Source organism: Chinchilla lanigera, unplaced genomic scaffold (assembly GCF_000276665.1).
Source record: "Chinchilla lanigera isolate Chin_1 unplaced genomic scaffold, ChiLan1.0 scaffold00092, whole genome shotgun sequence".
NCBI lineage: Eukaryota > Metazoa > Chordata > Mammalia > Rodentia > Chinchillidae > Chinchilla > Chinchilla lanigera.
Genome location: NW_004955493.1, coordinates 5,665,271 through 5,686,521, shown reverse-complemented (window position 1 = coordinate 5,686,521; position 21,251 = coordinate 5,665,271). Strand labels below are relative to the sequence as shown.

The 21,251-nt window shown below is 58.7% G+C and overlaps 1 protein-coding gene across 1 annotated transcript in view; it reads left to right on the top strand.

The window, feature by feature from the left end:
* The window catches only part of Gtf3c1 (general transcription factor IIIC, polypeptide 1, alpha 220kDa), a gene marked incomplete at its 3' end in the record, with an annotated part of 72,586 nt that overhangs the window by 37,905 nt on the left and 13,430 nt on the right, over nt 1-21,251 (top strand). Inside the window, 17 exon segments of the mRNA XM_005405141.2 lie at nt 1,438-1,574; nt 2,586-2,739; nt 5,075-5,178; nt 5,931-6,115; nt 7,289-7,528; nt 7,778-7,923; nt 9,147-9,244; nt 9,637-9,733; nt 9,819-9,996; nt 12,303-12,441; nt 13,040-13,175; nt 13,517-13,598; nt 13,717-13,908; nt 15,700-15,857; nt 17,503-17,645; nt 19,339-19,420; nt 20,887-20,999. Of these exon segments, the coding sequence (XP_005405198.1) occupies nt 1,438-1,574; nt 2,586-2,739; nt 5,075-5,178; nt 5,931-6,115; nt 7,289-7,528; nt 7,778-7,923; nt 9,147-9,244; nt 9,637-9,733; nt 9,819-9,996; nt 12,303-12,441; nt 13,040-13,175; nt 13,517-13,598; nt 13,717-13,908; nt 15,700-15,857; nt 17,503-17,645; nt 19,339-19,420; nt 20,887-20,999 (2,384 nt within the window).

Below are 21,251 nucleotides of genomic sequence, written 5' to 3'. Positions count from 1 at the left end.
AGGACCCTGCACGCAGAGCGGAGGGCGAGGCGGCTGGCGTGGGATGGCCTTGTGACCGGGCAGCTCCTGGTGCTCTCGCTGCTCTGGTCCCGGCTTCACACCCCGGCAGGGCAGCCAGGGCCCTGGGAACGCGTCACCACTGTGGGGTCCGTGCTGCGCTTACCCTCCCGTGCTTCTCTCCTGGAGCAGGGCCTGGCTTCAGTTATGCCCGTAGCAGAAGGGACAGGGCCCGGTACGGATGTCTCCAGGCCCTCTGGGCCCTCCAGTGTGCGGGGCACCTTCCCCCTGTCGGCGCGTGGTTTGTGTGTCTCCAGACCGCCAGCGTGGGCCCCTGCTGCTCCCTGGGGCTTTCTCCCGCTTGCCTCGCTCCCAGCGTGCGCTGCTCCAGGGCTTAGAATCCCTGGAGCTCTGTCCTCGCTCAGCTCTTCCTCCTTCCGATAGAAGTCCACTCCCAGTGAGGACAGCTCGTGTGCCTTGTGTGCGACTTTCTGGGAAGGGCAGGCTCTGCTGTCCTTGGGGGCTCCTGGCGAGGCAGGAAAGCAGCCGCTTGACTCCTTGGTGGCTCGTGCTTTGTAGATTTTCCCCTCCGTCCCTCCCCCCTTGTGAAAGGGCTGTACCTTGCCCGGAGGCCTACAGTGGGTGGGGTGTGAGCTGGACCGGCACCTTCTTGGCTTGGTCTCAGTCCTGCAAGTGCTGCTCTCAGTGAGGAGGTGATGGGCACAACCCTCCCCAGGCTGCTCTGGAGCGGATTTGTGCTAGTGACTTGCAGGCAATGCTTTGGAGGGTGGGTTTCTTTCCCCTTCGAGGTTCGCATTTGGGCTGTACCACAGGTTGACCCAAAGGCAGAGGATACAAGTTCGCTTTAAGCTCATGGAAGACAGAAAGGAGACGTAAGAGTGACGTGGGCTTTTCAACAGGACTACAAGAGGAAATACAAGCGCCTCTCTTCTTTCCTTCCTCCCACCTTTCTTTCCCTGGCATCGTAGTTCCCTCAGGGAGCCTTTGCTGAGCTCCAGAGCCTGTCTCTGCCCTTGTCAAGGGGTGGCCTACAGATCTCCCGAGGTCTTCCACATGCAGTCTTGTCCAGTGGGAGCCCGGGTGGGTCCTTAACCCCCAAGCCCTGCGTCCCCCGTTTGTGAGAAGAGAGCAATAGTAAGAAGGCCATTGTCTTTGACTGTGGAGCCTGATAGAGACCTCAGTGAGGATGACAGCCCCACCACCCCTGCAGAGGAGCCGGGGGAGCGTGGCGGGCCGTCCTGTGCTTCCGGGAGCTTGAGTTCCAAAGCGGGCTGCCTGGGACCCCCAGCTGTGCGTTCTGTCACGTGTCAGCGTCGAAAGCAGAGCGTGGCGGGGTCCTGTGCAGGGGACAGGAGGTGGGAGTGTCCCGCAGGTGTGGCGTCTGCCCGGCCCTCCCGAGCCCTTCGTGTCGTCCTCCAGGAAGGCGGCAGCTCCCAGAAGGGTGGGAAGCACGGCTCGGGCCAGGACAAGCCCCACAAGACTTACCGACTGCTGAAACGCCGGAATCTGATCATAGAGGCCGTCACCAACCTTCGCCTGATCGAGAGCCTGTTCACGTAAGTGGCACCCCCTGCGCGTGTGTCTTTCTTCCCTCCCGTAGTCACCACCTGCAACAGAAGGGGTCATGTGGCCTTTGGAGTGTGCTCGCGTTGTTTAGAAACAGACGCGAGGAATGTCCGTGTGCCACACAGGGAGAGAGTGGCTGGGCAGGAGCGAGCAGTCACAGGGACGTGATTCACCTTTTTCTTTACCGTGTGGGGAGGAAAACAAGAAACTCCGGCAGGCGGTTTTGTCTGTAGCTCACCCCGGGGCCTTCTGACATGTGAAATCTTCCACGAAAGAATGAGCCAAAGGGACATGAATAGAAGCGTGGTGTTCGGGGCACAGCAGAGGCCCCAAGGTCTGGTGGGGTCCTTCCGACCCTCACTGCCACCACCGCCTGGGTGTCATCATCGAGGCCCCTGAGCCAGCCGGTATCCATGCCACTTGGTGAGAGGGAGCCCTGACTGCAGCCAAGGACGTGGTCCCTCACACTGACGGGGCTACGGTGCGGGCAGGGCCATCCATCCGCATATAGGTTGTCGCCTTGGTCCCCTCCTCTGTGCCCTGCCAGTCTCTGATCAGTGATCTGGAAACGTCACCACGGGGACTCAGTAAGATCTAGAGTGAGACACCCTATATCGAGAATCAAAAGAGCCGTGGGTACCAGGGTGCAGTGTAAACTGGACCCTTCCTTCGCTGCGTGTTCAGTTAGCAGGTAGACTCGGGAAGACACGGCCCCATCACGGCCCTGCTGCCTTGCCCTGCTTGGCTTGCCGGTGAGAGGCTCGGCGTCTGGAGCCGCTGTGGTTGGCGGCAGGGCTCCAGCCAACGCCCTCACCGTAGAGGGATGGTCCTAGTATTCTAATGTCAGGCTTCCCAGTGCGGTGAAAGGCTGACTCTTAGAATTAATTTTCATTCTTCCCTGGTTTCTGTTTGATGCCTTTCGCCACGTGTCTGTGACTTGTTGAGAAAGGCCTTCCATGGGGAGGGGGGGACCGTGAACTGCTTGTTCTGTGGTGTCGCAGGATTCAGAAGATGATCATGGATCAGGAGAAGCAGGAGGGCGTGTCCACCAAGTGCTGTAAGAAGTCCATCGTGCGCCTGGTGCGGAACCTGTCTGAGGAAGGCCTCTTGAGGCTGTATCGGACCACGGTTATCCAGGATGGCATCAAAAAGAAGGTAACCCCTCCGTGCCCCCGTGGAGCTGGCCGCGTGCTGTGGCAGATTTCCTTGTCTGCCTTCTTGTCCTTGCTGCATGTCGGTTGTTCCTTCGCTATGGGTGACCGGGAGTGTTCTGTTACGCCGCCCTGTTTGGGAAGCAGGTGTCACCCCACCTTTATGGGGAAGCCGAAGCAGACAGGAACAGAACTTGCTTGGATCCCCGCACAGCAGCTCAGCCTGAGGCAGGTGTCCAGTACCGCTGGGGAAAGGGGAGGGAAGGTGGAGGCCGCTGAAGTTCAGTAGAGCAGTGTTGGGAGAAATTAAATCACCCCATCTCTCATGCCTTCACTTACCTGTTTCTGTAAATTGTGCCCTTTGTGGTCATTCCTGTAGCAACTGCAGCTCAGCGGCTTTGCACACTTTCTGTGGCGTCCATTTTCCAGGGTCAGAGTGATGTGGTCATTTCTGCTTTCTCTCACTTTATCTTATTGTTTGAGAAATTTGTAAAACACAAAGCAGTACAGTAAGTGGCTTAAATGCAGTGTCTTCTCTTGCACGTTGACAGTGCTTACCTGCTTGTATATCTGTTTTAAGCCTTTTTAAAAGAGAACGATAAAGTCCCTTTGTCCCAGCCTCTCTGTCCCCGCCAGCCCGCCACTCTTCCCGTTGAGCAGTGGCAGCGGGCCCTGGTACTGAGCAGGAAAGGCCCAGCCCATCAGCAGCTGCCACTCTGATTTCTGTTGCTCCTCAAAGAGCTGCTCTTGGGACTTTCAGCCTCCTCGGGGTGGTGACTAAGTGCACCACATCCTCCCCTGAGCTCGGGACTGGGGAGAGAGCACTGGCTCTGGGATCAGCTGTGTTTCCCTCTGCACTATGGTGCCGTGCTAGCAGGCTGTGCCTGAGGGGCAGGCAGAGGCTGGAGCAAGGGATGAGGGCAGCAGCTCACCTGGGGGTCCCACAATTTCAAAATGCAAGTGCGGCCGGCCGTGGTGGCGCACACCTGTAATCCCAGCACTCGGGAGGCTGAGGCAGGAGGATCATTGTGAGTTCGAGGCCACCCTGGGCTACAAAGTGAGCTCAAGGCCAGCCTGAAGTACATAGCAAGACCCGGTCTCAAAAGGACAAAAAATAAAAAAAAAAAACAAAATGCACGTGTGCAACAGAGGGAGCCTTGGGTCCCGGGGTAGCACTGCAGTAGCTGCTTTTGCGGATGGAGAGGCTGCAGGATTGAGTGTGCACCTCCCGACCAGCTTCGGAGTTAGAGCTGAGGCTTGTTTCTTGGCAGGGCTTGCTCCGGCGCCTGGGGCCAGAGTTGCCTGCCGTCTTGTGTTGGCCCAGGCACGTGCATCTGCCTTGTGCCCTGGCCCCTGTGCCCCGCCTTGATCACCCTGCCTTTGAGATGTTCACTGGGCGGGGGAGAGTGGGGAAGTAGAAACGCTGCTATTTGTACTTTGCTGTTAAATACTCCGAAATGTCGCCTAACTGCCTCATTTAGTCTACCGCAAAGAAATTGAGGTGCAGAGGTGGCTGTGAGGACCCTCATTTCACGGATGAGGAGTGGGAGAGCCTGAGCCAAGCGGGCCTTTTTGAGTCCCCTTTTGGACATTGCTGCTTGTTTCTTGGTTCCACACCTGCCAGAGCCCATTTTTGCCACAAAGCTGCCGGCCACAGTTGACACTCAGGAAAGCCCACTTCCTGCCGCAAGAAGCCTTGGCTCGCCACACACCCAGCCAGGCGCCGTCCTCAGCGCCCGCGGCCTGCTGTCCTGCTCACCCCTCCCCTGCCTCCTCTCTGCGGGTGCTTTGCTTTGTTCATCTCGGGCTCATATGAGCCCCTGAATGGTTCTGCCTCAGTTTCCAGGGAGGGAAAGACAAAAGCAGCTCTAAATCCTTTGCCAGATTGTTGAGGATTGTGGCTGGTGGGAACCCCACAAGGGTGACACTCTCAGCGGAGGGAGGGGGAGGAAATCCGCCTGATTTCCATGATGGACAGGTGGATGTGTGCGGGAGTCAGGAGCAGCTATGGGAAACTATCAGATAGTGGAGCGGGCATGGGCAGCGGCCCCCAGGTAGTGGCCCCCAGGTAGCAGTGGAGCTCGGTGCCCAGCGGGAGAACTGCAGGGCAGAAGTCTGTCTGTCCTGGGTTTGGTTGCTCTGTTACTTGCAGAGTTGTGATGCCGCCAGTTGTAACAGCAAACCGTTGAGCAAGACCTTTTGCTTCCCTCTGCCGGTGGTCTTTGGAGGATGTCAGTAAGAACAGGCAGAGCTGACATTCCACTAAGGAACCTGCTTCAGGAGCTGCAGCTTCCTGAGCTCTGCACTGCCCTTTGGGGTGCCCTGGCCTTTCTCTACAGGTGGATCTGGTTGTGCACCCGTCCATGGACCAGAACGATCCCCTGGTGAGAAGTGCCATTGAGCAGGTTCGCTTCCGGATCTCTAATTCAAGCACAGCAAACAGGTAAGTGGTGGGGTCAGGCGAGCCCAGGGTGAGGCTGCCAGCCTGTGTGTTCCTGCCTGAAGCCCCCGCAGAGCGCTTGGTGCTTCCCGGCACCAAAACAGCTACTGATCCAGGATTCGTGCTGCATGATCCCGTCATCTAAACCAGGATGAATTTCTGGATTCTTTAAGCAAAGCAGAGCCCCATGTCCTTAGTGCTGGCTTCTCTGATCGAGTGCGTTAAGAGCATTCCCAGGCACAGCTTGTGCCATATGGAACTCCCTCTCAGAATGGCTCAAAATGATGCCACTTGGCTCCCGAGATTCTGTCTGATGGAGCTCATGAACCACCTAATGGGCCAGGAGACAACTTGGGGCTTGGGAGGGAGCGCTCAGCCGGATCTAAAGGAGAGGTGGGTGCTGGCGTGGAGGCGGCCCCTGCTTGTGTGGCCAGCTGTGCTTCGGCCTCATAGACTTTGGATCAGCTGCTCATCGGTTTCTCCTAAAATTCCTGACGTTTGGCGCCTGTGAAAGTGCCAGCAGACCTAGCGCAGAGGGCTCCACCTCCCGAGGCTGGGTTGCCCTTGGCTCACAGGGTCCCCCGCCCCTCAGGTCTTAATTACTGGTGCCCTGACGCCCACTTTGCTTATCTGCATGGTCTACCTGACCCCAGGGGGTTTTGAGTTAGAACCCACCCCCACCCCCACCCCAGCCGCTCTCTGCTCCCAGCCCCGTGTTTGCTCCATGCATGTCACACTTTGTGCTTGGACTGTAGGGTTAAGGTTCCCCAGCCTCCAGCACCCCCAGAGGAGGTAGAAGAAGAAAGCCAAGGACAAGAGGAACCAAGTGGATCAGGAGACACGGACGCGAACGCTTCCTCCAAACCAGACAGCGGGCGGGCAAAAAAGACCGACGAGAAGATGGGCGTAACCCCGATGAAAAATTACCACCCTGTTGTAGGTAAAACGCGCCTCTCTGCCCAGGCCGGCTGTGCCAAGTTGTTCGCACGCCGATGGGTGGGTCACCGGGAGACCTGCGTTTGCGCTCCGGGCTGCAGGCGGACCGATGCGGTTGGAATTGCTGGCGGGTCGTGTTGGGCTGGTCGCGTCACCTCTGCGGGCCTCCGTTTCCCTCTCTGCACGTGGGGATTCTTGTCCCACAAACCTCAGAAAGAAAGGTGAAATGATGCCAGATCCTACTGTCTGAGGTCTGACTTACAAAGATATTCCTGCTGCTCACTGCCTGCGGGCGAGGACCCCTAAGAAGCTACAGAAGACCTCCCTGTCCCGAGCCCGCAAACCCTCTGCCGTTGTCCTGAGTTCTCTGCAACCTCTCCCTCGCGCCCCACCTTGCTGCTCCGGTGTGAACCGGTGCCAGCCCAGTGCGGGGGCTGGGCTTTCTAAGCAGGGCTGGACTCCTGCCGGATACAGTACATGCACAGCGGGGGCCCCATGCTCCAGCTTTCCCAGTTGGAAAGTGAGACAAGCGCCCCGTGAGCGCTCAGGTCGCAGCCGAGCAGCACGTGGGCCGGGGCAGCGTGTCGGACCCCCACTGTCCACGCTGCCACTGGGCCCACACCTGCCCTCTGTCACCGGGAGCTGAGGGACCAGTTTACTGTAAGAAGAAAGAGATACACTTCTCAAGAGAGCTGAGGGTTTGGAATGTCTGGCACAGCCTAGAAGTTCCTACGCACGGCCCTCCCTTCTCGTACACCCCTGCCTCCCTCCCGGCTCCGCCCTGTCGCTCGGCCTCCTGCCCTGCCTCCGGGTGTGCCAGGCGTGGACATGACAGTACCTTGCAGTTGTCCTGGACATGTCCCCATGTGTCTGCACAGCCCATTCCCTCGGTGACCGGAGGGCTCGGCTCCCAGGCCCGTCGCCAGGGAGGCTTGTCCCTGTCTCTGGAATCACAGCCCTTGTCCGTCTTCTGCTTTTTCTGCACCAGCAACCTCCACACGATGTGCTAGTGTACTGTTGCGTTTTATCCTTTCCAACTGGAAAGTGAGCTCTAAAGGTGTGAGAACATTTGCTGCCCCGTCCTGCACCTGGGCACGGTGCCGCTCTGCTGTCTGGACGGCGCGCGCCGCGTTCATTGTGGGGTTCCTCACGCGCGGCTGTCTCCTCCCCGCTCCAGTTCCCGGCCTTGGGCGCTCTCTTGGGTTCCTGCCCAAAATGCCTCGCCTGCGGGTGGTGCACACGTTCCTGTGGTACCTAATCTACGGGCACCCTGCCAGCTACGTGGTGGACAAGACGGTGTTCAGCACCGAGAGGAGAGGCGGCAGGCACAGCAGAGGAGACTGGGAGCCCTTGGAGCGCAGGGACAGTCCGGACACTGTGACCTGGGAGGCCGAGGTGGAGCTGTCCACAGAGACGGGTGAGACACCTGGGCCTGCACCTGGGGCCGGAGGGCACGGGGTGGAGCGCCTGAGTGGCTGTGTCCTCATGCCGCCCCTGAGAGAAGTGGAGACACATCCACACTTCCTAACCCTGGGGCGCCTGTCTCCCCCTTCCTACCTGAGCAGGAGGGTTTTGCCCAAGTTGGGGGGGCAGTACTTCTGGGAGGTGATCTCACCACCCTGAGTGGGACATTCTCTGCTGGGAGTGACTCCAGCTGTTTTCCTAGTGTACGTGGATGACGCCTCCTGGATGCGCTATATCCCTCCCATCCCGGTCCACAGGGACTTCGGCTTCGGCTGGGCTCTGGTCAGTGACATCCTCCTCAGCCTGCCCCTTTCCATCTTCGTGCAGATTGTGCAAGTCAGCTACAAGGTATGGGTGACGCTGGGGCCCACACTCACCGCATCAAGGGGATGTATAGCTGCCTGGATGGAGTGGGGAGGGCCAAGCAAGGGAAAGTACCCCCTGGATTATTTATTCTTCTAGGTTAGGTTAGATTAGATTAGATTAGAATTGATAGTAGGTAGTGGGAAGGAAGGAAAGATGGGTAGATGGATGGACGGATGGGTGAATGTTCAAAGTATACACTTCAAACACTTATTCTTCTAGATAGATCTATCATTGGGTAGATGGTATCTTGGCCACTTTTCTCTCATTGCTGAGACAAAATACCCAGTGCCCAGAGTTAAGGAAGGAAAGGTTTATTTAGCTCACAGTCTGTGGAGGTTTCAGTCCATATTCGGCTGGCTCCAAGGCAGGTTGGGACACGGCAGAGGGGCAGCGGTTCATGGCAGCAGAATACTGCAAAAGCAGCAAGAGCAAAAGGGGGGAGCAGCAGAGAGCAAGCCTCTTCCTCTCCTTATGCTGTATGCAGGCTCCCCGCCAGGCGGTGCAGCACTCACACCCATAATCCCAGCACTGGACTGTGAGTCAATCACAAACTCCACAAGCCGCCCCATGACTGCATGAGGCTTTGGGGGACATGCAGACACAAACCCTAAAAGATGGGTAGATAGGAAAGGAGGGCAGTAGTACAGTTACGGTGTGACAGTAAAACAGGTTTCCTTCTTCTTTAAGGAATCTAGTAAACATAGAAAAAGGAAAAAGTAGGAGTTGCCCGTAATCTAATCGGTCAGCGAGATAATCACTGCTACCGCTTTCGGTGCATTGCTTTTAAACTTCGTTACTACAGTGCATGTGTGTGTGTAAAATCTCCCTTTTTAAAAAAACTGAATTGAGATCATATTTACTGTCTCATTATGATTTTCCACACCATTACATTTCTTAACTTGATATTAAGTAGTTTCCTAGTTTCCTTAGGGTAGGGTGGAAGTACAGTTGTTGGGTAAACTCTTTTAGAGGCAGTAAACGTCTTCATGTTTTTGTTGTTTAACGTAAGTAAATAAATCCCCCTCCTTCTGGGAGCTCTTAGCAGTTGGTTGTGCGTTGTGCGGCACATGGCCTCGAAGGCAGGTGTGGAGGCCAGGGCGGAGGCCCAGCAGGTCACGAGGTCGTGGCAGTGGGTGTTTTCAGGGAGCCTTGCTCCCATCCCCCCTGGCCCTCTGGCTGAGCTGACCCTGCGCTCGGCCCTCCAGGTGGACGACCTCGAGGAGTACCTGAGCCACCCTCTGAAGCAGCACACGCTGATCCGCTTCCTCCCCAGGCCCATCCGGCAGCAGCTCCTGTACAAGAGGTGAGGCCCTTGACCCTGGCCCACACCAGCCAGCCCCTGGGCCAGACCAGCCCCGGTGTCAGGCTCGGAGGGCTCGCTCCGCGGGAGGAAGAAGGGCATCTGCCTTCCGGCTCACTGAGACTGCAGGTTCTCATTCGTTCAGCCACCGCAGAAGTATGAACTGGCACATTTTATTACTTGCTTTTGAGTAACCAGTCATGTAAAACTGCTGCCAGGCCTGCAGTTAGCAAACCGTGTGTCTTTCATTTTGCTCTTTTCCCGCTGGCGCATTTATTTCCCAAATCAGGCTGTAAGTGCGGGCCAGCCCCCTCGCTGGCCCGGTCGGGTTGGAAAGGGCCCTGGTGCAGCCCCTGTCCTGCGGAAGCAGCAGGGTGGCGCCGCCTCTGTTGCAGGCGGTACGTCTTCTCGGTGATGGAGAGCCTGCAGAGACTGTGCTACATGGGGCTGCTGCAGTTCGGCCCCACGGAGAAGTTCCAGGACAAGGATCAGGTAATGCCCGCGGCCGAAGGATGGGCCCCCACAGCCTGCCAACGCTGACCCCGGCGCTCCTCTCCCCCCTGGGGGTCTCCTGCAGGTCTTCATCTTCCTGAAGAAGAAGGCGGTCATCGTCGATACCACCATCTGTGACCCCCATTACAACCTGGCCCACAGCAGCCGGCCCTTCGAGAGGCGGCTGTACGTCCTGAACTCCATGCAGGACGTGGAGAGCTACTGGTTTGACCTGCAGTGCGTCTGCCTCAACACCCCGCTAGGTACTGTCACCCCGCCGGGCCTCTGTTGTCCCCTCCTTTCTGTGTGATCTGCAAGAGGCTGGACGTGGCTTTCAGACTGCTCCCCAGGCCTGGGCTCCCTTAGAGTGGCGGCCTTGATGTTGAGGGGTTCTGGGGGACCCCACCCAGCTGAAGGCGAGCAGTTTGCCTTTGTTTATGGGCTTGTTGAATGCGTATCAAGCACCTGCATGTCATTTCCTGTGCCTGGCTGCTCAGTGATAAGAACACGGTCTGCCCCTGCCCTCGTGACACTCACGTCCTCGTGAGGAGGAGACACAGCTCACCAGAGCGCCCTGGTGTGTGGTGTGCACAGTGGGGCAGCACGTGGGGGACGTTGGTTCCAGGGCAGTATATGAGGTTCTCACAGACCTCCTTCCTTTGAGCCGAGCCCTGCAGGGATGGGAAAGTGCACTCCAGGCAGGGGGAGTAGCATGTGCAAAGGCCCTAAGGACACTACTGAGAGTAGGGGGAATGGGCAGGAGCAGAGTTGGGGGCACAGGAAGTCTGGGGCTGTTTCAAGTACAACAAGAAGCCATGGGCGGTTGGGCACATGGGGTGCCAGGACAGTACAGGGCTGAGACACTCGCCCTGGCTGCTGTGGAGGGCAGACTAGGGCACAGAGCGGAAGCAGGGAGGCCAGTTAAGGGACTGACTCATGCCCGAGCGAGATGTCTGCCCGAGCAACTGACCATGGAGGGAGGGGACAGGCCTGGAGTGTTCTGGAGAAAGAACCAACTGGACTTGTGGGCTGGCGGCTGCGCTCAGCGTCCCTTCCTCTCCCCGTGCTGGCTGCTCCTGCTTCAAGCGCTGTCTGTGAGAAAGCCTGCCGGCATCTTGTCACCTTACTTTGCTCTGTGGCTCCGCTGAGCCCTTCCCAGGGAGCGCGAGGCACAGGTCACATCAGCAGATGCTACTGAGGGAACACAGGACTTGTGGGGAGTGACGGGCCTCCACTCCAGGGCCTCCTGAGCCTCCCCCTCCTCATCTTTCCTCGCCGCCTTCACCAGGAGAAGGGTGCCGCCTGGGATTTGCACTTGGAAGGGGAATCGTATTCTGGTACTCTCGTCACAGAGCTGCAAGATCATTACCGCTTTGATTTTTGCAAAGCAGGGTCACATGTTTATTTGGGAGAATTATTTAGTGCCAACGGGGTAGTAAGCCCTGGCATTTAGAAATGTTACAGGGTCCAGAGAAAATGTAGTAGTGTGCTTTGGCATGCTGTAGAGATCAGGCTTTTATCATTCTCGATTTTAGAAGTGCCCTGATTGCTCCACATTTTATACCTAGGTGAAAATTTGTGAACCAGCATGTAGTTTGCATCAGAATTTTTCAGGCCTGCCAGTTAGTGAACGTCCATCCCTTTTCGCACTCATGGGTGAAGGCTTACTGCCCCGTTAACCAGGCATTGGTTGTCCCTTCAGCCGCCACACATTCGGAGGGGTTGTGCCCCAAAGAACGGGAGAGCGTTGTATAAGACATAATCGTGGTGTAGAACGAACGCTGCCCGAACACCAGCTTGCGCAGAAATTACCCAAGGAGCATGTTGGGGCGCTGGTCACCGGGCCCTGCCAAGGACTGTGCCTCGGTGGTGCACATGCCATTTACACGTGGACGCGTTCGAGATAATGACCTGGGGCAAGCTCTTTGTGACTTCCTCCAGCCTTCGTTTCCTCGTTTCTAAACCACAAATCCCACCAACATAGAGGGTGGAGGGAAGCTGAGCAAGGAGTCAGGTGCAGCCCAGCGGAGGGGGCGCTGCGTGAGCACCGCGTAACCCGGCCCCCGCCAGCCAGGCCATCAGGGTCCGGTGTCAGCCTGAGAGGGTCTGCGGCAGGATGCACTTGACCGTAACCTTCCCTCAGCTACTCAAGCCGCAGGGCTGGCTGGATTTTGTATTACCTTGCAAGAAATGTGATTTCCTTTATCGTGGAGTAACCGAAAATAACTCAGCTCTAGCAGTGCACCTCTTGAGTGGTTAGGAAATAGCTGCTGCCCCAGGTGCCGAGCAGGGGCCAGAGAACTGACACCCTCTCAGCTGTCGGTCCAGTCTCTTCCTCCCCAACCCCACTGCCACCACCCAGTGTCGCCGTCTCCGCCTTGCTGGCCCGCACCAACTTCGCGCGCCGGGAGGACTGGCGTTCCTCTGGCAGCCCGCCTCGTCCTTCACTGGCTTTCCCAGCTCCAGCCCTCTGGGGAGGGCAGCAGTGTCACAGTCCGGGAGTCACTCTTCTCTCAGCAGCCAGAGCGCAGCAGGACGCTGCGGTCACCTGAGCTTGGTTGGTTTCTAGGTGTGGTGCGATGCCCCGGCATCCCGAAGCATAGCACAGAGCAGGGCAGCGAGGGGGACGGCAGTCTGCGGAAGGAGCAGGAGAGCGCCATTGACAAGCACAACCTGGAGCGCAAGTGTGCCATGCAGGAGTACACCACGTGCGTCCCCGCCCCAGGGTGGTCCTAGGGTGGCCCCAGGCACAGGCCCAGGACCCAGGCCCAGGACCCAGGACAAGGCTGTGGTGGTGTTCGTCCCAGATGCCCAGCTTGCCTCGTCTGGCTGAGGACACCAGACCAAAAGGCCCACCTCTGGGGCAGAGATGGTGGCTGTAGGTCATATCTGGGCCTAGACTTGGTTTATTTAGCACCACCCCCTTTTGGGGCAGGCCTTGAACCCAGGGCCTGAGCTACCTCCCCAGCCCCCTTTTGTTGTTTTGAGACAGGGTCTTACTAAGCTGCTCAGGCTAAGCTCAAATTTATAAACCTCCCACCTCAGCCTCCCAGAGTACTGGGATTACAGGTGTGCACCACCACACCTGTTCACATGGCTTTTTAAAGTTCCATCATTTTGGGGGTGGAAATTTAGAAGTTGGGGGTTTTACCTAAATACCTGTTTTTTTTTCTACTTGTGGAAGAGTGGCACCCTGCCAACACTAGGGCCTCAGATTCCCCCCTTCTGCCTGTCGGTAGAAGTGAAGTTGGCTACGCGGTAAGCGCGTGCCCCGCCCCCACCCCCTCTGTGTGTCCCGTCCCGCAGGGGCAGCCGGGAGGTTGTGGACGAAGGCCAAATCCCCGGCGACGGGCTGGGCGCTGCGGGGCTCGACTCCAGTTTCTATGCACACCTGAAACGCAACTGGATCTGGACCAGCTACATCATCAACAAGGCCAGAAAGGTGGGCTGGGGGGACCACGGAGGGCGGTTGTCACCACACTGTCGTCGGGGCCCTTCCCGGCACCTGACTTCTGCCTCGATAAAGCCGAAGTTGGCCAGGGCCCTGAACTTACGTGTGTATTGAAGGTGCAGGAGGTAGACCCACAGTTCCTGCCTGGCTTATGTTTGTGCCAGTGGATCCTGGCCTGGCCTGTGACACGGGCAGGTGTTCCCACAGAACCGTCCTCGGTGGGGGTCCATGCGGGGACAGTGGCCGGAGAGGCCGGCTGCTCGCAGTCCATGCGGCCAGCGGGGCTCCTGGGGCTGCAGCTTGGTCCTCACCCAGTGCCGTGTCTGCCTCAGGAGAACGTCACTACAGAGAACGGGCTCACGGTGAGGCTGCAGACGTTTCTGTCCAAGCGCCCCCTGCCCCTGGGGGCTGGAGGTAGGTGTGCTGGGTGCCCGCCCGTGTTCGGGGCCACAGTGGCACCCGCGCCTGCTGCCTGGCTGGCTGGGTCCTTGCGGAGCTCGTCCTGAAACCACCCTGTCCGTGTTTCTTCTAGGCAGTAACAGTCGACTGGCCCTGTGGGGGGAGGCCAGAGCAGGCAGTGAGCCCGCGGCCCACCGGGAGGAGCAGTTTGGGATGGAGCGCGAGCCCACGCTGGGCCGAAGCCGCAGGGTGAAGGGTGGCAGGAACCAGAAGCGGAAGCGGCTGAGGAAGGACCCCGCCAAGAGGACCAAGCGGAAGAGAAAAGGTTCGTGAGGGTGGTGGGCACGCTCCGGGCCGGGTCTGCTCGGCGGGGATGTGCGGTCTCACCGCAGGCAAGGCTGGGCTCGCCCTCCGACGCGGTGTGCTGCCCTGAGCCTGTGGTGGCCATTTTACCTCCACGCCCACCATGCACACTGCCCCGCACACCTCCCACGCGTGTCCCCGCCTTCCCTGCCTGCATCTCGCAGGGCCTTTCTCACAGCGGCTCCCTCAGTTCAGATTTCTAAGCGTCTTAGCTGAAAAGCCCTCCAGCACAATCCTCCCACCTCATAGTGAGCCAAAATGCCCTTCTCCGGGCTCACCTTCCCTGTCTGCATTTATGCCACTCAGGCTGAAGTTCAGAGTCGCGTTAACATGCGTTTCAACTTGGGGCAAAGCTGGGTATCCTCTAAGCCTGCAGAATCTCTTCCACTCAGATACAACTCCACCTGTGGCTTATATTTGCCATTTTGGTTTCTTCATCTGAGCAGTTTTGTTTTGTTTTCTTATTTTTTGAAACAAGATCTCACTGTGTAGTTCAGGCTGGCCTTGAACTCACTGTGTAGCCCAGGCTGGCCTCGGACTCCTGGCGATCCTCCTGCCTCAGCCTCCCTAGTGCTGGGATTACTGATATGTGCCCTGGCAGCCAGCATTCTGAGTAATATTTATAGCGGAAAGACCTGGGGTGGTTTGGATGTCAGTGTCTTTTTTTTAGACCACTTTGGTGTCACAAGTGATGCATTTGTTTTATTGAGAATGTAATGGCCCTAGTTACTTCAGAGAAAGTAGAGTGTTTAAACAGAAACTCCCTGTATGGTGTATTGGGTTGGTGTTGGTGACTCTTCACATGCCATCTGCTGACGTGGCCTCCTTTGTTTAGCCCGATGCTGATGCATCTAGGGCCAGTTCAGCTCACAAAGGTTGGAGTTTATCACAAGGCAAACTGTGGTGGTGGTGTCACTTTGAATTCAGATTTCCTTACTCACTGGTCATCTGCCTTTGTTGGAAAAACACCAAACCAACAGCCTTTTGGAGTTGGTAGTGGAGTGTGTAGTCTTCCTGGCAAAAGCGCAGGAGGTCTTGGAGAGCTCTGGGCTGAGGGCTTGGGCGCAGTACACGTCTGCATGGTTGAAGCTGTGTGACTCGGGAGTTGGGGTGTTGCCATGGCGATAATGATTGCGTCCCTCTCTCCAGGTGCAAAGTAGTACTCTAGTTACGAGCTGATATACAAGTGCATACGGCTTAGGCCAGTGCTTGACGTGGAGTGACTGTTCTATCGTGCTGCTGACTGCCGTTGTTGATCTAGCTGTTCCTTCGCGCCAGAGACCGCTCTCACTCAGCCTCATTCACTACTGAGCACGGGATGTGTTGTCCCCGGGGTCCCCAAGAGCTCATACACTCCCCAGAGGTCACACAGCAAGGGAATGGCCAGCCCTGTGGCTGCATGGTTAGTGGGCTCGCTGGCTCGCTGACTCACCCTGAGTGTCCTGTAGGTGTCTGCGCAGCACCTCCAGAGGATACGGCACCCTGCTGGGAGCCGCTGGAGATCGGCAGATAGCTGGAGTAGCACACAGGCTGCCCAGCCGGTTACCAAGCAAACCAGCCAGAGCTAAATGGCAAAGGGGAGAAAGCCCTGTTGGTAGGGCGCAGTCTGCTGTGTCCTCTGGGTGAGGGCGGTCACAGCGAGAACCTGGTAACTGCCGTGCGTGGCCAGGGCTTGCCACCTGGCGGGGGCGTCCCTCCACTGTCCACACCACAGCTGTTGGAGGACCCTCTGCTGTCCCCTTGGTGTTTGTAGAGGAGCTCCCAGAAGCCAAAAGCAAAAGGCTGCGCTACCACGACGAAGCCGACCAGAGTGCCCTGCGGCGGATGACGCGGCTGCGTGTCTCCTGGTCCATGCAGGAGGACGGGCTTCTCATGCTCTGCCGCATCGCCAGCAACGTCCTCAACGGCAAGGTACCTGCCCTGCTCCGCCCCTCCCGGAGTCCCCAGCCTTGGGACCACTGATCTCACCGGCTCCTGCTGGCTGCTGGGAAGGCGCGTCCCAGGCCGCTGCAGGTGGTGCCATTCCCGGCTTGCGCATTCCCTCCCAACCGTCAGTTGCAGACATCGGGTTTTTGCCTGGTTGCGGGCGCAGTAGTGCAGCGCTGCTCTCTCGCTCTTCCCTGGGAGCCTGGCCCTTTCTTGTCGTCCTCCACTTCCCTCTGTTCGTCTTCCAGTCAGGCTCACCGTGTCTGGGAGAGCTTCAGATCCCACCTAGTGGAAGTAATTGCCTCCTTCGCCCTCTGTTCCCTGGGCTCTTGCTTCCCACCTGGGCTCCCGCTGCTGCTGGAGCCTCGAGGCCGCTGTGCCTTAAGGCGGAGACACCTATCATTGGGTTGCCCGGCCATAGCCCCAAGCATGGTGCCCCCGCCCAGCTCTTGGGTAGCGACCGCTGGTTGAATCTGTGCGGCCTGGCGGTGTTCGCCTGCCTTCCCCACCACAGTCCCCTGCGCTTGCCCTGCCCTGTCCCGATCCCCAGGCAGTGGGGACGACTTAGCCTCTGTCTAGCAAGCACTTCTTTCTGACGTCCCTGAAGACACTGCAGTGCAACCAGAGTTCATCTCACACCACGCCTCCTCCCCAGAGCGTTTCTGACTGCTGCTTTCTGCGTTCTTACTCTGCGGTGCTGTCCTGGTTGCCTCGGTCTGCAGCAGGACACAGACCAGTGTCCAGCCAGGCTGCTTCAGAGAAGCCGTGTGCGAACGCGCTCCGCCATTGTCCTGCCCAGGGCCCTCTGCAGGCAGCAGTGCGGCCAGGCGGAGTGGGTGAGGCAGCCCCTGAGCTGGGTGCGGCTGGCCTCAGGCGCGGCAGCTGGGAGAGACCCGAGTGGGGCTGGTGGGCCCGGATGCTCGGCACGGGCAGGCTCTTTAGATCCTACACTTGATCTTAGCCAAAAGGCCGAGAAGCGATAGGCTCTTTAGATCCTGTCGGGCCCATTTGCCCTCGTTCTCTCCCCTCGTCCTGCTCGCTGTGCAGGGCGACCCCTTGCATCCCTGAAGCCTGTCCCCTGCGCTTGCAGGGGTCTTCCCATTGCAGCATTGGAGGCAGCGCTCAGCGGGGCCTCCACAGCGCAGTGGCGGCAGTGGCCCCCCTGCTACGCCACTTGCCAGAATGTCCGCTGTCTTGCTGGGTCGTCTTGTTCTTGGTGTTGTAAGAAAAATCATTAAGCACCTTCCTGTGTGTAGTTTTCTGAGATACTGAGTCTGCTATCTTGGTCCATTCTCCTTGTCCCAGTGTAACATGAGGCATGCGGTATAGGATGGCTCCTGCCTCCAAAGCGGAAGGCCTTCTAGGCACAGTTAGTGTTCTTTAACCTCCCTCACCTGTAGCGCTTCCGGTCAGAGACACCTTGTACCTTCAGGGCACTTCCACTAAGTATTAGTGAGAAGAGACGTGTCCCCCAGACACGGCGGAGGTGGTTAGCATGGCTGGGTGACTGTGAGGGGGACAGCTCTGAGTACACTGAGGACAGAGGCTCCGTAGGACACATTTTTCCATTCGTTCCCCATAGTGTGGGCCGCTTGGATAGTGATTTTCTGTCTTTGCTCTGTCTTTGCAGGTGAAGGGCCCATTTGTCCCCTGGCAGGTCGTGAGGGACATCTTGCACGCCACGTTTGAAGAGTCTCTGGATAAAACGTCTCACTCAGTTGGACGAAGAGCTCGCTACATCGTCAGAAACCCGCAGGCCTATCTGAACTATAAGTAAGCCACGTTTGTAAGTGGATCACTCCAGGGCATGGTTGTTCTACTTCTTCTAGATCGTTATCCTCTCCTTTTTCACCTCCACTTGCTCGGGATGATGTGGAATCTGGGTGAAGCACCGAGCCTTCCAGTAGGCTGTCTGGGTGTTGGAGGTTGTGAGTGGCACCATCCTTGGTTGGTCAGGGGCTGGCATGGTGCTGGGCACTCCCATGAACTGGGCTTTAGAGAGCCCTTGTGAAGCAGGGAAAGAGCTGAGGCTCCCGGGCTGCAGGACACACTAAGACCATCTGCGCAGTGTGTGGTGAGGCAGAGGCCGCCCCGCACGGCCACTGAGCCCAGCTGTGCCCCGATGGCTTCTCTGCCGGCAGTGAAGTTGCCCACCGGCTCCTGACGGGCCACGGTGGTGAAGCACTGCCAGCCCCTTTGGACCCCTGCAGTTCCCTCCATGAGAGCGTGGGGGGACCCTGCCGTGCAGCCAGCGTGAGGTCAGGGTGTGGAGGAGCCAGGGGAAGGAAGGGAGCAGGCACTTCCACACAGCCGGCTGGGGCCGAGGTTGCAGAGCTGACCCTGTGTCGGTTCTGGCTCATGCACTCCCGCAGCCAGCCAGACCCTCCAGAGAGGGGGCCGGCCCAGCCTGTGCAGGAAGCTCAGCTGTAGGCAAGGTTTCTGACGCTGGGCACTGCTGCCCTGTGGGCGGGGCGGTTCTCTGTTGCGTGGCCGTCCTGTGCCTTGTTTGACGGTAGGCAGCACCTGAGCCTCCACACCTCTCCCCGTTCCGCTGACAGCCCCTGTGGAGCAGAAGTGCGCCCGGGAGAACTCGGGGCCTCGCTGGGTAAAGCTTCTTTCCTGTCTGTCTGAAAGAACCCTTTCTATTGGAAAAGTATCCACTGAGCTACACACTTGCTTCCCGAGGGGAAATAAGCCCACAGAGAAAGGGTGCATCAGGGTGACAGTGACCTGGCCGTGAGCCGAGGTCTGAAATGAAAGCTCCCTGACCTCTAGCTGATGCGTTTCCACTTCCCCAACAGTAGCCCTGAGGGTCCCAGCCTTTGAGGTCCCGACTCCATCCTCAGGGGAGGCCCCGGGGCCCCAGGGGTGAGGCACTGATTCCCACGGAGGCTGTCTCCTAACTGGGGAAGCAGATGATGCCAGCAGTAGCCGTGCCCCCCACAACCTTGGGATGTGTGACGTCAGCAGGCCCCTTCGCCCCTGCGCTGTGTGAATGACAGTGTTCATCTGGCAAGCTCTGTGACCCGGGTGGTCTCCTTGTTTCCCCTTGGGCACGTCGGACTTCCCTTACAGCACTGCGGAGACAGATCTGTGGGTGGGCAGACAGCGCTTGGGAGAGCGGAGCTCTGAGGGGTGACGGGCACCAGCTCCTGCGATTCTGTAACGCGCACACACACTCTCACACCTCGTCTGTGAGAGACACCCAGACTCCCTGCTCAGCCAGGGAGTGAGGAGGGTTCAGAGAAGCCCTGGGGTAGAGTGTGAGCAGGGGCCGGCCTGACTTCCTTCAGGTTCAGCTCACCCCAAATCATTCGTTTCCAAAAGTGCCAGTCCTCCAACAGGCATGTAAGGAAACGGTGCTCACTGTTGGCCGAGGCCCGACACGCCAGGCCGGAAGTCCGCTGAGGCCCTGCGTGTAGCCCGTGACACAGTCCCCTGACTGTGTTTCTGTCCTGCACCGCAGGGTTTGCCTGGCTGAGGTGTACCAGGACAGAGCGCTGGTTGGAGATTTCATGAGCCGCAGATGTGACTACGAGGACCCAAAGGTAGGCCCCGTGCAGCAGCAGGCCCAGCCTGCTTTGACGGCTGGCGTTGCAGTGCCGGCTGGGCCCTCGGGGTCTCTCCGGCGCCTTTGCCAGCCCTAGAACGCGGGTGTTTCTCCTGCTTATTCGGGAAACGCACTTGTCAGTCCTTTGGCTTTGGACCCCATTCGATCTGGCTCCAAGCATCTGTTTCTGAAGGTGATTTGAGTTTGACCTGCTGCTTTGAAACGCTGCTGTGCCTCGGGCCCGTCTTGTTAAGAAAGTAACACTGCTGTTCAGAAGTTACGAGCAGCCGGGCTTCCTGGAACGCTGCTTTTGAGTTGGCCGTGGGGTGCGGGCCGGGCGGTGGCTGACAAGGAAGACGCCACCTTTACAGAGCAGAGGCCCCTTCTGGTCGTCTGTCACTCCCTGAGCTGGCCCAGGGCTCCGCCGCACATGGCTCAGGCTGGTTCCAGGGAGGCCTGGGAGGAGGAGATGCGGCCCTCCCCCAGGGGAGCCGAGGGCGAGCGGGAGAGTGGGATAGGCAGAGAAGTAGCCAGCTCCTGCCTCACAGCACAGCCCGGCCTGTGAGTTCAGCGAGGGGTCCGGAATGCTCTCAGATGCAAGCGACGCAAAATCCCAGCCTCATGGCGGCCTAGGACTCGGTTTCCCCGCATGCCGAGAGTGGTGCCGGGTGCAGGGCGGTGCTGCCCACAGCCGGTGCAGCAGAGAGCAGTGTCAGGTTCAGTCTGTCCCCCCCCCCCCCCCCGTCCTTAGTGGTCACCAGTGCCGTCCTTACACCATCACCCTGCGTTGCAGGTCGGCTCGTATAGCTGAGGCTTTGGGCCAGAATACCGGGGCAGGAAAAGTGGAGGCTTGGGCTGCCCTGGGCCTTGGTATTGAGGGGCAGCCTTTCCAGCAGACCTCACAGGTTTGGGCCCCATGGCTGGGCAGTGGGTGTCCGGTGCACGGGCTGAGGTGGCAGGAGTGGCACACCCGGATTCCCAGAGGCGTAGTGCCCTTCTTCCCCAGCCCGTGAGAAGCACGGAGACCAAAGGCAGGCGCCCACGGCCTCTCGCGGTGCCGGCTCTGTGCTGTGCCCGGGCGCTGCGAAGGAGGAAGGGCAGGTGCCCACAGAGCAGTGCGAGCTGGACGCTGCGGGGCCAGCGCCTTGGCACAGCTCAGGGGCCCAGGCATGGAGCCGCGCAGGCAAGGCCGTCTATTAGAATGACCACAGTGGCCACGCTGCAGAGGAGCTGGAGGCGCAAGGGTACACGGCCCGCAGGAGCCAGGCTGTGATCTGGTCAGGACGGAGACGGCAGGGTCCCGCATGGGGACATGGGCAGACAGAAGGGACATGGGCAGACAGAAGGCAGTATGGTCCGCGTTTCCGGGTGTAGCTGCCGGGCATTTGTCCCAAGCTGTTCCTTAGTGCGTCTTCAGGAAACCGTCACAGAGAGCAAGGATTCACTTCTCCTCTCTTGTGGAAGGTTTGTGCCAAGGAGTTCAAAGAATTTGTGGAGAAGCTCAAAGAGAAGTTCAGTTCTGCACTGAGGAATCCTAACCTCGACATCCCGGACACGCTGCAGGAGCTGTTTGCCAGGTGGGTGCTTCGGGGCTGGCTCCACCTGGTCCTCACAGGCAAGAGGCCGAAGGCGGCTGGCCGCGACCACGCCTGTCGCCTCGTCAGCGGCTCTGGGCAGCCGTGGCCCCTGCCTGGCTGCGTTTGGCTTCGCAGGGCCTCTCCAGGGACTCTGGTCTCTCGTGGGAGACTCGAAACGGAAACACCTGCCGTTCCCGGCGCGCCCTGGGCCCTCACCCTGCTCCTGCTAAAGCCCTCATGCTGACTTACGTC